Source organism: Phascolarctos cinereus, unplaced genomic scaffold (assembly GCF_003287225.1).
Source record: "Phascolarctos cinereus isolate Bilbo 61053 unplaced genomic scaffold, phaCin_HiC Scaffold_726;HRSCAF=1367, whole genome shotgun sequence".
Classification (NCBI taxonomy): domain Eukaryota; kingdom Metazoa; phylum Chordata; class Mammalia; order Diprotodontia; family Phascolarctidae; genus Phascolarctos; species Phascolarctos cinereus.
Window position 1 is genome coordinate 220,522,563 of NW_027556098.1, and position 16,560 is coordinate 220,539,122.

At 39.1% G+C, this 16,560-nt stretch overlaps 1 protein-coding gene across 2 annotated transcripts in view; it reads right to left on the minus strand.

The window, feature by feature from the left end:
• Nucleotides 1–11,734: 11,734 nt before the first annotated feature.
• Nucleotides 11,735–16,560, minus strand: part of NOSTRIN (nitric oxide synthase trafficking) — an 87,522-nt gene continuing 82,696 nt past the window's right edge. For both annotated transcript variants that reach the window (XM_020990911.2, XM_020990909.2), the window contains one exon: nt 11,735–14,495. In XM_020990911.2, the coding sequence (XP_020846570.1) occupies nt 14,371–14,495 (125 nt within the window). In that variant the 3' untranslated portion in view covers nt 11,735–14,370. The remainder of the gene's footprint in view (nt 14,496–16,560) is intronic.

Consider the following 16,560-nt stretch of genomic DNA (forward strand, 5'->3'; position numbering starts at 1 on the left):
TATATGTTGTAAAATCTCCTATGTGATGCTGACATATAATAAGTAATTTAGAGATTTTTCAAAATTGAGAAGTAAAGCAGCTTAAGTAGTAAAAGTGATGGAAATGAGATCCAGATAGGTTCAACTAAGCTATAGGCTATTTTACAACATGGCAAAATGGTCAAAATCTTTAAACTCATTACCACTAATTAAGTAAGATCTGAGAACATCAGCACAAAATTTGCCATAGTGTTCAATGAATGGGTTTAATGTTTTATATTTCAGGAATAATTGGAATCAGAGAATTCCATCTAAACTGTGATTTGGAGATTTCTCTTAAGTATAGAGACGATTTGTATTTTTTTAGGTCTTGTGATATGGTGCATTTACCTCACTCATTTATATTGAGTCTGCTCATTTTTCCTGCTTCTACGTGAGACAAACTTGAAATGATTCAGATTATTAGCTGTGTAGTGTCTCAAGGTTAAATTAAATGAGATCAAAGTTAATGCTGAGTAAATAATATGCAAAATGTAAATGAATTTTTTAAGCTGCACCTGGCTTGGTGGATAAAGTTCCCCACCCACAAAACCCCAGATTTGTGGTACATCTAAGTTGTATACAGCACTATTACTTAGAAAATCAAACTTATTTTTGGAGATAATGGATTTAGAATAATATCTATTATCATGTTTCTTTCCCTTTCTTGCCACATCTATAAAGTTTATTGTACTGACAGTCCATGGCTAGCAGATTAAAAAAGTTTTCCTCCAGAATAGTAACTAAACTTTTATCTAAATGGGGATAATCTATTAATAAGTAGGTATAAAACCGTGTAATCTGCTATATGAGATATTTTTCTTGGTAAATTTTATTTAAGGATCTCTAAGCTCTTTAAACAAGCCTTCTTCTTCCTTCTTATGAGAGAAGTTAGTAATTAATGATACACAGTAAGATAGGTACATTTGTGATATGCCACACTGAGAGCCAAGATACTGCAAGAGTTAATTATGAATGTTCTCAGTGCCTGGCACAAAAATAGGTCTTATATAAATGTTAGCTATTATTATTTTTGGCATGTGAGTCCTTTGTTCAAATATATGTTCATCAGTGAGTCAGGGATCAATCTGGTTTGCAAAGTATTATTTTCTTTTTCAATTTGCAGACTGCGAAATATCTTGGAGGAAAAAAATGTCTGACTCTGCATATGTCCCTGAAGGTGGGGAAGGAAAGGCAGGGATGAGGGAGATAGAGAGTTGACCGCTTACTTGAGAAAGAAAAGCTTTAATGGTGGAAATATTCCGTATCATGGAATTGTCAGAGGTTCTTTGAATCTGGTCCTTCAAGTCTATACAATTTTCTGTTATAAAGTTTTAATTGGTCTGTCTTTTTATGCCTGGCCAACATAAGTTGTATCGACAGTGAAGGGTTATATGAATTTTGTAAATCTCTGCATCAGGACTTTTGTTTGGAGAATTTTTATCCAGAAAGGGAAGCAAGAAATCTGAATTCTGCTTTTGAGATGAACACTTAGCAAAACTCATTACTATCACAAAATTATTAACTCTGGATCTGGTGCAAATTATGAAATAAAATTGGCCTTTAATATACTAATTGTAGCTGTTTCATCATTATTTAGAATTGAAAATTATTTCAGTGTCATAGTGGAAAAACTTTCCTTGAGGGAGAAAGACAGATCTACCTATACAATGGTCATGTGTATTTAATTTGATCTTATTCTCTGATGGGTATCTGCATGCACCCAACATGGACGAGTAAATTCTGGAACACTGCCAATGAGCTTCATATGAAAATATCTTGGAGATTTGTTATCCACAGTGCAGTGGAATATATTGAGGGAATGAATTTAACATTCCTAAGCTATACCATACATACCATATACCATCCACTGATCCTTGGAACTAAGGGCAACAGTCTTCAAGTCAGGTCAGCATCTTCTACAAGCATTTATTAATTTAGTACTGTGTACTAAGCATTATGCCAATATCTGGGGATAGAAAGAAAGACAACAGTCCCTGTCTTCAAGGAGCTTACAATCTAATGGGAGGAAACAACATTCAAACAACTACATATTAGCAGTATGTATAGAATAAATTGGAGATAATCACAGAGGAAGGCACTGACATTAAAGGAGACCAGGAAAGGCTTCTTGAATTTTAGCTGAGACCCAAAGGAAACCAGGAGGTGGAGGTGAGGAAGGAGACCATGGGAGACAGCCAGTGAAATTGCCTGGAATTGGATGGAGTATCTTATGTGAGGAACACCAGGGAGGCCAGTGTAATTTGATTGTAGAATATGTTGACTGTTGAGTAAGGTGTAAGAAGACTGAAAAGGGATGAAAGGGCCAGGTTTTTTTCTCCTTGCTTGGTTTTTTTTTTTTTTCAGTTTAGGGCAATTTTTCCTTCTTTTCTAAGAGAGGAGCTTATCAGGCATATTTTTGACTCTGCCTCACTTTTTCTGAGTTGTTCAGGGACTCTCATGCATTTTTCAGCTACAGTCCAACAAGATCATGGGAAAGATATCTTTACTGCTCTGTCCCATTTTTCTAGAGTCCTCAGTATTCTGTGTGTGTGTTGCATATTTGTATTTGAGCTAAAATTCCTCCATTGTGATCAATGTGTATTTTAATTCTGTATGCTTATTAAATTTACACACCTGTTTTCAAAACCTTGTGAAAGTGAGTTATCAGTTACCATTTGCTAGAGCACATTATTACTAAGGTTTATAGATCCCAAGCTTATTGGACTTTTGGAATATGTGTAAAAGAAGTTCATCTTCATGAAAGGGGACTGTTACAGTTTTGCTAGAGAGTAAGGATAGGTAACTCAATGAAACTATGAGCTATGCTGTGTGAAGTTACCCAGGATGGACGGGTCCCAGTGCAGAGTTCTGATAAAAGGTGATCTAATGGAGAATGAAATGGCAAACCACTCCAGTGTCTTTGCCAAGAAAACCGCATGGACAGTATTACAAGCTTTGGGAGATAGTGGAGGACAGAAGGGTCTGGGGTGCTATGGCTCATGGGGTCACCAAGAGTCATACACAACTATACAACTACAACAAAGGGTAGACACTTGGCTATGCATTTCCGTGGACAAGACAGAATGAAAAGAATACAAATAAAAACGATGTCAGTAGGCATGTGCATGTTTTTGAGTTTTTATGACATGCTTGTAGTGTGTGTGTGTGTGTGTGTTGAGAAAGAATTTTGAATGCTACGGTTGAAAGGTTTCATGAAAAATTAAGCTAGAATTGTGGAAGTGATTAAAATTGATTTGTCATTTTAGTTTTGGAAACCACAGTATAAACAGGAGGTTTTGAAAACATTAGCGCAATTCCCTGTAATGAGTAGACTAGAAGAATTCAGAATTTTGGCTCTGTAATATCCCATAAGAAAAAATCCCACAGAGTTGTGCCTACTCTCCCTCTTTGCTAAGCTTCGTTCTAAGCAACTGGATAGTTGTAGCTATGACACTGAGAAAGCAGTCTGGGATAGTCACTAGTTTTATAGTTCCTATCTTGATTGGCCCAAAGTAGTGTTTGGGGGACGTTTCTGGCTCTAATTGGTCTTTGTAGTGTATTTCCCTATCTTGACATTCAGGTATGCCCTAAAGATATGAGACTTTTCTTGACATAATGCCCCCTTTCCCCTCTTGTGTAATATCCCGATTGACTTGAATTGCTGGGTGGTTTTTGTTTGTTTCAGGTAGGGAAAAAAGCTCTAAATAGTAGATCCAAAAAGTTGCAGAGATTCTAGTGGTTAAGATAGCAACGTCAGGCCTGAGAAATTGGTAATTGGGAGGGGAAATTGGAAGGAAAGAAAGAAATAAGTATTGATTAAGAGCCTACTGTGTTTCAGGCACTGTATGAAGTGCTTTACAAATATTATCTCATTTAATCCTTGCAACAACCAAACCAGCCAAACCAACCTACTTAATGCTTCCTGAGCTCAGTGTTCTATCATCTCCGGCCTCTGTGCCTGTGATTCCCCTTTTCACCTTTACCTCTTAGAATTACTGACATCACAGATCTAAAGCCAGAAGACACCTTTATGCACCTCATTTAACAGATGAAGAAATTGAAACCCAGGGAGATTTAAGTGATTTGTCCAGAGGTGAGATCTGAACCTGTAACGTCTGATTCCAGAGCCAGCACTCTGTACTGCATCATGCTGTCTTCTAGGCTACATCAAGGCTCAAATAAAAGCCTACCAAAAAAACCTGACAGACCATATTTTTATCAACTACAGTGCTAAACCTTAAATATGCTAAAAGAAACCTTTTCTCATTAGTTGTTAGTCCTTCCTCTTCCTCAAATTACATTGTATATATTTATCTTTTTAAATTGCATCCTTCTAGAAGATTTAAGCTCCCTTGAAATTGGTGACTTTTAAACTTTGTCTTTATATACCTCTTTCCCTGCCTCTCCTTCCCTTTTAGCACAGGGCATTGCACGTACTAGGTACTTAATAAAGGATTGTTGGATTGGATTAGATGTAGCAAGCAACCCCAATGCCTACTTTCTAATCTTTATGAAAACTTTGTGAGAATAATCTACCTATGTATTAAGTGTTCTGAGATGAAAATATGAGAACAGAACAGCAGGTTTTCCAATGATAGTCTACAGAAGACTAATCACTCAATTAACTAAAAAATTCAGAGAATACAGGATCCCACCATATTTATTGTTAGTTGACTATAAAAAAGCGTTTGACTTTTTAGAGCAAAATGTTTCCTTAAAAGCTATCTTCTAGCATGGAATCTACTATATATATGTCAAGATCATTCAGATTTCTGATGTTCTCAGTGCAGGGTGATGGAAGGTCTGCCAAGATCCTGGGAATCTTTTTCCCCTTAGTGTGGCCACTGTCATTCTCATGCCTTGTCTCTTGGTAAGTCAGTCATTCAATAAATTAAATTTGAGGAGATAGTTGTAGATGACAGTCCTACAACTGTAGAACTAGTAGGGGCTTAAAGATCACCCTCTAATCCAACCACTTTGTTTTACAGATGAGGAAACTGAGGCCCAGAGAGAACAATTTTCCCAATAGCTATTTAGAAGTGGAGCTGGCAGATGAGCCCAGTGCAGTGTTTTACTGCAAGATGGATTCTTAAATGTTAGTTGAAATATTTCTTGTTGAGAAAAGGCTTTTACAGTGGAGGGGAAGTGGGGGGAAGGGGAGAGGGAATGAGTAAATCTTATTCTCATCAGATTTGGCTTAAGGAGGAAATAACACACATTCAATTGGGTATGGAAAGCTATCCTACCCTACAGGAAAATAGGTGGGAAGGGGATAATAGAGAGGGGGGAAGGATTGATAGAGGGGAGGGCAGATTGGGGGAGGAGGCAATCAGAAGCAAACACTTCTGAGGAGGGACAGGGTCAAAAGAAAATAGAATAAACAGGGGTCAGGATAGGATGAAGGGAAATATGGTTTTCCACAGCATGACTACTATGGAAGTATTTTGCATGACTGCACAATATAACCTGTATCGAGTTACTTACCTTCTCAATGAGGGTGGGTGGGCAGGGAGGAAAGGAGAAAATTTGGAACCCAAAGTTTTAAAAGACAAATGTTAAAAAAAATTGTTTTCACACACAACTGGGGAATAAGATATACAGGCAGTGGGGTATAGAAATCTATCCTGCCCTATAGGAAAATGGAAGAGGAAGAGGATAAGAGAAAGGGGGAGATAGAAGGGAGGGCAGATTAGGAAAAGGGGTATTCAGAATGCACACTGTCTTGGGTTTCGGGGAGGGATGAAATGGGGGAGAAAATTTGGAACTCAAAATCTTGTAGAAGTGAATGTTGAAAACTAAAATTTAATTAATTAATTAAAAAAGATATTTCTTGTTGGAAATTAGGAATTAAGGTTTTACTCATGATACTTGAAATTTGTTTAGAATACCAGAAATTGTAAAATATAAAACATTTTACAGAATTTTAAAAATACTATTTTAACATGGCACTTTTAGATTCATTCATTTATACCATGGGTCAAGTTGCATTCCCCCAAATATAACTTAACCACTAAAAGGCTGACTAACAAAGTTAGCCTATAATGTGGTTCTTAGTTCTGACACAAGGCAATAGCATTTTAAAAATTATCCAACTATTTTTGGTAAATTCCATGCCTTAGAGAACTTAGATTCTTTTCCCTCTATTACACAAGGATTTATTAGGGCCCTGCTGTGTTGCAAGGCACCTTGCTAGGTGCTGGGGGTAAAACAACAAATGACAAGCAGTTCTTGCCCAGGAGGATCTGAACCCATAACCTGAAGATATGTAGATAAAAGATTATTTAAGAAGAGAAAGAACGTTAGTAGTTAAGGAGACCAAGAAAGGATTCTGTTAGAAGGTGGTAGATGAGCTGAGTCTTGAAGGAAGAGAGGGTCTCTAAAAGAGGAAAGGAGAGAGTGCATTTCACAATCAGGGGATAGCCTCCCATGGGTGGGGCACCTGCAGCCTCGAGGCCACACCTCTAGGTCCTCAAGTGTGGTCCTTTGACTGAATCTAAATTTCACAGAACAAATCCCTTAATAAAAAATTTTGTTCTGTAAAACTTGGACTCAGTTAAAAGGCTGCGCTTGAGGACCTAGAAGGCCATATGTGGCCTTGAGGCTGCAGGTTGCCCACCCCTGCCTGCGCAATTCATGGAGGTGGAAGATGGAATGCCGAGTTACAGGAGCAGCACGTAGGCCAGTTTGAATGGAATGTCTAGTGCCAGAAGGGGAATGATGTGAAATAATTCTGGTATATGTTTTGTTTTGGGGTGTGTGTGTGTGTGTGTGTGTGTGTGTGTGTGTGTGTGAGAGAGAGAGAGAGGGGGGGGCAATTGGGGTTAAGTGACTTGCCTAGAGTCACACAGCAGATGTGAAATAATTCTAAAAAGATGCACTGGAGCCAGTAAAGGTAAAGGCTTTAAATGTTAAACTGAGCTTCTATTTTATCCTGAAGGCAATAGGGAGCTACTGAAAGTTTGGAGGAAATGCATAATGATCAGACCTTTGCTTTAGGAAGATTATTTTGTCAGTTAGGTAGAGAATGGTTTCAAGAAAGGAGAGACTAGAAGCAGGGATAGGAGGTCATTGCGATGGCCCAAGTAGAAAGGGATGAGAGCCTGAACTAGGGTGGTAGCCATGTGAGTGGGGAGAAAAGGACCGATGCAAAAGATATGGTGGCAAGATAATTGTCTAGGTTTAGTGACTATGGGACACAGGAGGCATGAGTGGAGGATGATCGTGACTCCTCACATGGTGCCCTCTGCCACCTAAATATGAAAGGTAGGAGGAAGAATGGGTTTAGGAGGGACATGGTGGACATTTTGGACGTGGTGAGTTTAAAATAAGTCTACCAGATATCCAAATGGAGATATCCACCAGGCCATTGATGATTCAAAACTGGAGTTTAGAAGAGGATTTGAGAGTCATCTGCCTCTCCATGATAACTGAATCTTTGAGAGCTAATGAGATCACCAATGTTGTTGCTCAGTTCTTTCAGACATGTCTCTTCATAACCCCCTTTGGGGTTTTCTTGGCATAGATACTGGACTGTTTTGCCATGTCCTTCTCCAGCTAATTTTATAGATGAGGTCAATAGGGTTAAGTGACTTGCCCAGGGTCACACAGCTAGTAAGTGTCTGAGGCTGATTTGAACTCAGGAAGATGAGGCACTGTGCCACTTACCTGCCCTAACAACATCTTAATGATAACTGAACCTATGGGAGCTGATGAGATCACCAACATCAGTGTTATGCTTTCAGGATCATTATCATCATGAATACTTGTGTAGCTGGCAATAGAATTTTCTGTGTTTTCTCCCACCGAACTTATTAGGAAAAAATGTTATTAGCTTTGATGGCATGTATGCCTTGAGAACAGTTAAAAACCCGAAGTACATTGTAGCACTTGTGGACAGATTCAGATAATTTGAATAAACCTCCTGAAACATGCAAGAGAGATAATACAGAAGAATGAGGGACTTTGTCAGCTTTCTGGACAAGTGGATGGCTTTTGAATCAAGGACACATTGACCTTGGGAAAAAGGGTATCTTGCCTGGGGCTAATCAGAAAGAGTTGTCACTTCTACTAGACAGGCACTTCTCCCCCCCCACTTTGGTGCAAAGAGTAAGCCCATACAAGAGAAATAATGGTGGGAATCCTATCTTACATCCCTCAAAACCTAGCTTGGTGCTCAGTATATAGAAGGCACTTAATACTTGATGAAATCAATGAATGGATAGTTGTGCTTTGGGCCAAAAAAAAAAAAAGGAAAAATCGAGAAAGTTTCTGGGTGCAATTATGAACTTAAAAGAGGGACACCCCAGGGAACAGTGTAATACACAAAGTGCTAGAAAGAGAATAAGGAAGACCTGGGTGCAGATCCCACCATTGACTCTTAGTGGTTTTGTGACCTTGGGAAGTTCACTTAATCTCTCTAAGACTCAGTTTCCTCATTTCTAAGATGAAAAGGTTAGACTAGATGGCCTTTGAGGTTTTTTCTAGCTTTAGATCTGTGATCTTATGAATTAGGACAATGGAGATCAGCAAAGAACAGTCCAAAAGCCTTCTCCAGGAAGCAATGGGGTATGGTAGGGAATTTGACCAGCAGAAAGCAGTAGAGAATAAAACTTGAGGCTGCCTGGGGGAGGTTGACAGAAGAAAGAATCAACATGGGGCGACTTTTAAGTGACAAGGGAACAATACAATGTTTTGAAAATGGTAGCTCATTTGGAGGTTTAGGGCTTTTTTGCTTTCATTTCTTCCTTTCAATAGAACATTGGTTCATAGTATTTGTCATATTTCCCTTTATATTTCCCAAATGCAGCTAGGTGGCACTGTGTATAGAGCTCTGGGCCTGGAGTCTGGAAGATGTGAGTTCTCAGCAAGTTACTCAGCCTCTGTTTGCTCAGGTTCCTCATCTGTAAAATGGGAGTAATAATAGCACCTACCTCCCAGAGCTGTTCAAAGTATCAAATGAGATAATAATTGTAAAGTGCCTGGCACAGTAAGTACTATATAAATGTTAGTTATTATTATTGCTGTTGTTATATTCTTTCAAATGGTATGTGGTCTAAGTGTACCGGTTGAGTACCATTGAAGAGTTCACCTGGGCAGCTAGATCGCAGAATGGATAAAGCTCTGGCCTTGGAGTAAGGAGGACCTGAGTTCAAATTTGGCCTCAGACTCTTGACACTTACTACCTGTGTGACCTTGGGCAAGTCACTTGACCCCAACTGCCTCACCCAAAAAAAAAAAAGAAAAGAAAAGAAAAAAGAGTTCACCAAGCTCCATGGGTACAAGAGTAGGAAAAGGAGTAAAGAGAAGTTAAAAAAAAAATTCTAGGTGCACCTAGACCCATGTACCATGAAAGTTTCTGATATCTTATTTGAAAATCATCCACATAGAAACTATGAGGGGGGAATATGGAGAAAAGAGAGTCTAGGAAAGAAGCTTAGACAGAGAAGGATCTAGGGCAGGACCTTGGACAATTCCTACATTTTGGGTGTGAAAGGAGGAAGAATGCAAAAAGAGCCAGAAGAGAAGGAAAAAGAAACACCACAGAAACTAAAGGAGAGAATCACAAAGGAGTGGCCCACATGACCAAATGCTGAGGAAAGGTTAAGGATGGAAGAAGCTATTGAATCTAACAATTAGAAGGTCAATGGGGCCCCATGAAGTCAGCAGCTTCCAGTGGAGTTGTGGAACGGGGGCCAGGTTATGATGTGTGGTAGGAAGAGTAGCTATTTTATGTAGACTGGGCTGCTTTCCACTTAAAAAGGTAGGGACACCATTGTAGGAATCATCATTTTTTTTTTGAATGGGGAGAAGAGAAACGGAGTAGCATTTATATAGTGCCTGCTATGTGCCAGGCACTGGGCTAAGCACTTTACAAATAATTATCTCAGGCTTCCTCTCTGCCTGCAACCCAAAAAGCCAGCCCCACTGGGAGTTGGGTGTCCGAGTTTTGGCAAAATCCCCCTTGCCCTGTGAGGCGATGGTTTTCTGACCGAGCCTTGTTAATTGCCATAATAAAAGTGGAGACGGAAAGGATCAGTTGATTGAGTAACCTTTTAAACTTCAGGAATTACGTTAATCACTTTGAGCAAAGTTGGTTTTTGTTGCATTTTATGGTCTACAACTGTTTTCATTGCATTCTAATTCTGAGCCTGAATCACTGGATTAGCCTAGAATATAAAATCCTAGAAGTGGGTGGTAAGGAAGTTAAGAGTAGACTTTTTAAAAGTAAGCCATGAAGGGGAGAAGTATAGTCCAGTTCAAGGAAGGGATAGCAGGTGAGGACTATTTTGTTTTGGATGCAGATGACATGAATTCATTTGTAGGCAGGAGGGAAGGAGTCATTAGAGAGGAAAATTAATGAGTAAACGTTAACGAGTAAACAAGTTAAGAGTAAATGAGATAAAGGGGAAAAGCCACTGTGGCAGGGAGTAGGGAGCAATGTCCTTAGAGTCAGGACCTGTTCTGACATGTACCAGGTTTCTGTGACCCTGGGCAAGTCTCTGAGTCTTATTTTCCCCATCTATAAAATGGGCATAGTTCTTGTACTACCTCCCCCAACAGCGTCATTGTGAAAAAAGTGTGTTGTAAAAATGAGTTAACAATAATTATAATAAGTTATTATTCTAAAAAAGCTGGAAAACTCCAATATAGAACACACAACATCTATCCTGATTGCCTTCAAAAGAAAATAAAATTGATATCCCCATTATAATCTCAGAAAGAAATGTAAGAATGGAAATTATATTGCCTTTACAAGTTTGACACAGTCTACTCCTATCATTTGTTTCAGTAAATCATCATCATAACAGTAAGAGCTAACATTTATATGATGTATTATGGTTTGCAAAGCCTTTACATATGCTAAGTCACTTATTCCTCACAATAACCTTGTGAGGTCGGTACTATTATTATCTCCATTTTAGTGATGAGGAAACTGAGGTATAGTGAGGTTATGTGACTTGCCCAGGGTCGCCCAGCTGAGGAGTATCTAAGGTAGGATTCAAACTCGAGTCCTCCTAACTCCAAGTCCTATGCTTTATCCACTGTACCACCACTGTAAGATGGTATTCTGATAAATAATGACCCCACATCAGAGTAACAAACACGTAAGTCTTGGAGAAATATTAGGATTAGGATCCCCCAGGTGAGCTGGCATCATCACTTGCCATGAGTGACTTGCAGGTGGCATTTGCTGTCCATGGATCAGAATAGAAGATTACCCCCTCAGGGCCACATGCTTAAATTCATGGGATTTACCCCAATTTCCCTTTTCTAGTACCATTCCATGGGCCCACCCTGGTTCTATTAGTTCTCTTTTCTATGTTCTTAATACTTTTGAAATAGGTTGATTGTTGTAGTCCATTCATTATTGATTAATATAGGTTGGGTTTTCTTTAGCTCCACCCAGCACAGTACATCTAAAAAAGTACTGCATTCTTCACAAATCTCGCTCTCTGTCACCACCGCATCAGGAATTATCACATTCCCAAATCCTAATCTCCAAGATACAACTCAGAGGACCATGGTCACATAGGACAATAACTTATTTGAATTTTAAGGACAGTTGTCCATTCCTTGTCCCCACCAAACTGATCACCTTTTCAGCCACCATGATTTTGAGAGGAGAGGGTTTTTTTCTTTTTTTTTGTCGCAATGAATCTGTATCCCAATTTCAGAGAATTATGAGGCAATAAAATACACACAACACTAAAACTATCCAGAATATATTTTAATCTTTGATGATGCAGAAGGCACCTTAGTTTCTCGAAGTTTGCTTTACACCATTTTTATGTTTATGAGTTATTGTAGGTACAGGGAATTGCTAGTGAGTAAAGAGATTTCTGGTTGATAGAATGAGGGCTGAAATGACTTTGACTGTAGGAGGTCAGAGACAAAATAGAGACAATCTTTATAATGTGGACAATGGAATCCTGGCTCTGTTCTATAGTGTTCATATTTCAGGCTGTTACTGAGCTGAAAAATTCATGGTTTAATGAACTGCTTAATGGAGCACGTCATGAAAATTCAATTAATAGTTTAAAACCATTAATATTTTTAAAAATCATTTTATTCTGTATAGAAGCACAGAGTATGTATTAATTCTTCATCATCCTTGCTGATTAGTATTTTACCAAACAGATAGTTCTGTCTTCACTACAATCTTTAGTCATGGATAACAGCTGACCATCCTCTCAGGAACCATTCTAACCCACTAGGCAGATAATAAACAATTCTTTATTGCTGACCAGATGTGTCTTTTCTTTGGCTTAAAGGGCACTTTTGCTTGGAAATATTTTTCATAAAAAATCATAGATGAACAAAGGTTTGCCAAAAAAAGATTCCAAAATACAAAAGTCAGCAACATTTTCACAAAGGAAAATAGGTTTGCCAATGAAAAGGATGTCTTTTGTTTTTCTTTGCAGATTATCCCCAAAGATAGTCTCAGGGTCCAGACAGCCTAATCGCTTTCTACATTATGAAATGGTTCATTTGTGGGCTACGTTCAATTGTTACAGTCCTTTTTATATATCATATCTTGATAGAAAGCAATGAGATAAAAAAGAAATATGGATTCAAAATCTCTTGTCCTACAGAGCCTAATAACCTATTACTTAGATAATATTCCAAGTGCAAAAAGCTTCCCCTACTGCATTGTCAAGGTTGAAATTAAACTTTCTGCTCTTTTTTTTTTTAAGTTATAAGCTATACATCACCTAGCAAATATAGCCTGGGCCTCTTCAGCTTTCATATCTTTATCATTGTGCTATTTATATCCCACTGTATGAGTATAATACCATGGAGTACAGTTAATGTGTGAGCCTTATCTTAAAATTTTCTCCTCTTAAGTTTAGAAGGAGAAGAGAAAAAAAATCAAAAAGGTGGGAAAATGGTATAGTATGGAGTGGGAAGTGACACAGATTCTTTATCACTTGATTCACTCCAAAGTAGCATCTGAAGCATTCTCAAAGGAAGACCTCCCTACATGGTAGCAGGGCAGTACCACCTATACCTTTCCATCTGCACTGTTGACCTTCACTCTGTGGGGTGTGGAATCTTTAGCCTTGGGTCATTTTCTAAGATGTCCAGAGCAATTACCACCATTCGATCTTTAGGCTTCAGGAACAGCTGGGGCCTACCACCTTCTCTCCTCTTGGGGCCCCAACTATCTCTGTAATGGGGGCAGCCTGATGAAGCTGTCTTTATTTCTTTCATTACACAGTCCCTATGGACAAAGATCTTGGATTGCTAGCCCTTTGCACAGAATGAAAAGTTTGTTGTTCAGTCGTTTTTCATTTGTGTCTGAGTCTTCATGACCCCATTTTCTTGGCAGAGATATTGGAGTGGTTTACCATTTCCTTCTCCAGCTCATTTTGCAGATGAGAAACTGAAGTATACAGGGTTAAGTGACTTGCCCAGGGTCACACAACTAGTAAGGGTCTGAGGCAGGATTTGAACTCAGGAAGATGAATCTTCCTGACTCCAGGCCTGATACTCTATCCACAGCATTGCCTAGTTGCCTTAGAAAAGACAACTGTCAGGAGAAGACCCTTAATAAACGTTTGTTGGATTGGAGTAGCAGTTTACCAGAGGTAGAGGACTGTGTTTCTAATCCCAGCTGTTTCTTCAGTATCTTTGTGGCCTTGGAGCTAGGTGAATACTACAGTGAATAAAGAACTGGGCCTGAGGTCAGGAAAACCTGAGTTCAAATCCAGCCTTTGATACTTAGTAGCAGCATGACGTTGGACAAGTCACTTAACCTCTGTTTGTCTCAGTTTCCTCAACTATAAAGTGGGGATAATTTAACAATAATAGTAGTAGTACCTACCTTCCAGGGTTGTTATAAAGATCAAATAAGATGATATTTAGCATAGTACCTGGAATGTGGAAGGTACTTAATAAATGCTTCCTTCCTTCCTTTCTTCATCAGTCACTTCATCTCTCTGGCCCTTAGTTTCCTCGTCGGCAAAATGAGGGGGTTTTGTTCTAATGTCCCTCTCAGCTCTAAATCTGATCCTATTCATATAATATCCTTTCTTTCTTTATGTTTCTTTGTCCTGATGCCTGAGACCTTGAGTAACAAGTCCTGCCTCTGACACTAGAACAGCTCTGAAATCACAGGCAAACCACATAACTTTTTGCAAAATGAGGAGTTTGAATGAGATGATGTCCAAGGTGGAGCTCTGACGTTCTATGATTCCCACTGTCCATTCTTAAAATAGGATTATTACGTGTTTCAAGAAAAATCATCAAAGCTTCAAAGCATTGTGAAAACCTGAAAAGAGTTGTCCATTTTCAAAAGATAACTTCCTGTCAGTTAAATGCATGGAGGGACACGTTCACATTTGGATCCTATGCCTTTGCGTTGTTTGAAGGTACTTCTTCCACATACGCAGAAGGGAAATGGCCCTTTTTCCCTTTTAAGGATCCAAACCACCAGCCTTCATTTTGCTTTTCATATATAGTCACGATGTCTCCTGTTGAGAAAATTCATGGAATTAGACAATAAGTGTGCCACAGCTATTTGGAAGTCTGGGACACTGCGTCTGCTTCCTTAAACTTTTTAAAGAGAATAATGATGGGAGGGAGGGAGGCAGTAACTAGACTGAATCTTTTTTTCTGTATCCCTAAATACATCAAAATAGTTTGTTTTAAAACCAGACTATCCCGTTCTGTTACACTGTAGTTTATATCATATTTATTAATATCAACAATGGCTATTATGCAATAGCTTTATATATTTTGCAGATTTCCTTTACAGCAATCCTGGGAAGTGGGTGCTATTATCCTTATATTACAGATTTAAAAAAGAAAAGGAAAAACCTGAGCATAAGAGACATTAAGTAAGTATCTTAGGCAAGATTTGAATTCAAGTCATACTGACTCTGAGTCCACCTAGTTACCAGTAAGGTTACAACCTATAGTGCTTTTTTCGTGTAAGGAGGGTTTGAGCATAGCCACAGGGATGCAAGGCAAGGGTTGCCAGCTGCACTTCATCCCTCTGTTACTGCTAAATGAAAATCTAGGGTAATCATTGTGGTCCTGGCGCTAGCTACTAGAGAGCATAATAGGAACTGCAAAGCATTTACTGACTCCCCAACCCAAATATTAAGAGCGGAGGAGTAAGATTGTCAAAGGGGCAGCTAGGTGGCGCCATAGTGCACAGAGTGCCAGGTCTGGCATCAGGAAGACTCATCTTCCTGAGTTAAATCTGGCCTCAGACACTTACTAGCTGTGTGACTCTGGGCAAGTCATTGTTTGCTTCAGTTTCCTCATCTGTAAAATGAGCTGGAGAAGGAAATGGCAAAGCACTCCATTATCTTTGCCAAGAAAACCTCTAAAGAGGTAAAAATATTCCCTGTTGGGAAGAAGCAGCCTAGTGGCAGAGAAGCAACAGATGGTAACAGCTGAACTGAAGAGCTGGCGATTCTGTCACCTTTGGTGGGCACCAGAAAAATGACCTTGGGCAAACAGCATGAAAAGCACCTTCAAGTCTACTTGTTAATGAAAAGAACACCTCAGAGAAAGAACTTGGACTTCAGAACCTTGTGAGTGGAGATCTAGGACAAGCCCTCACTGAGAGAGGGGCCAGATTAGGGAAGGAGAGATGTGCCCACTGGGGAGAGGGAGTGCTTTTAGTTTACTGTTTTACTTAATGATTCTTGTTAATCAGGAGCTAAGCTCTTTCTTCCTGTTGGAGTCCTAGTGCTATCTGTACCCCCTGTATTTTGGTGCCCTGAGGAAAATCTCTGATTGTCTCGTGCTAGATATCACTCTGCTCAGCAAAGAAGCAGCTCTACTGGGAAGGAGCAGATAGCAGCAGATCAGCAGAGAGGTAGCCTAGCACCAGCTTCAGAAGATATTCATTCTAGCTCAGAGGTTCCTGTACTTATCAGCACCCTCCTGGAAATATACTCTAACCCTTTAACGGTTCTTTTAGTTTGAGTCATTAAAAAAAAAGTTAAAATATTTTTAATGATGCATCTTAAATTTAATAATTTATTTTAAATTTGAGGGGTTTTTTCTGCATTGGAATTTTGATGATGCAATATTGCGTCGTGTAACCATATAGAATCATTACATGCGCATATCCCTGTTAATGCATGGTGGACTTCCAACAATGCATGACACACTTGCCTGCCAAGACTTGCTATTTAAGACTTGTCAGTGGACTTGACCACTGTTATAACTTGCATTTTGTGTGTTTATTTGGAAAATAATGTAATCACTATGACTTTAATTGTTATACAACAGGTGAAACATGTACGAACAGTTTTTCAAATTTTTTATCTTCTCTTCTTTCCTTATGCTTTCACTGCCCCCTTATTTTGATTCAATGCCACACAATTGCACTAGAGGCTACTACTTCCCCTCTTGGTCAGTCCAACACCCCCCAGGGGGTGGTATTGCCCACTCTGGGAACCTATGTATCTAGCTTGAACACAATCTAGGAGTGTGAGTTGTAGGGGAAAGAGTTTTCCTTTTCCCAACAACAGCATGGCATGAAAAGATGGTGGAGAAGAACAAAGCATAGACAAACTC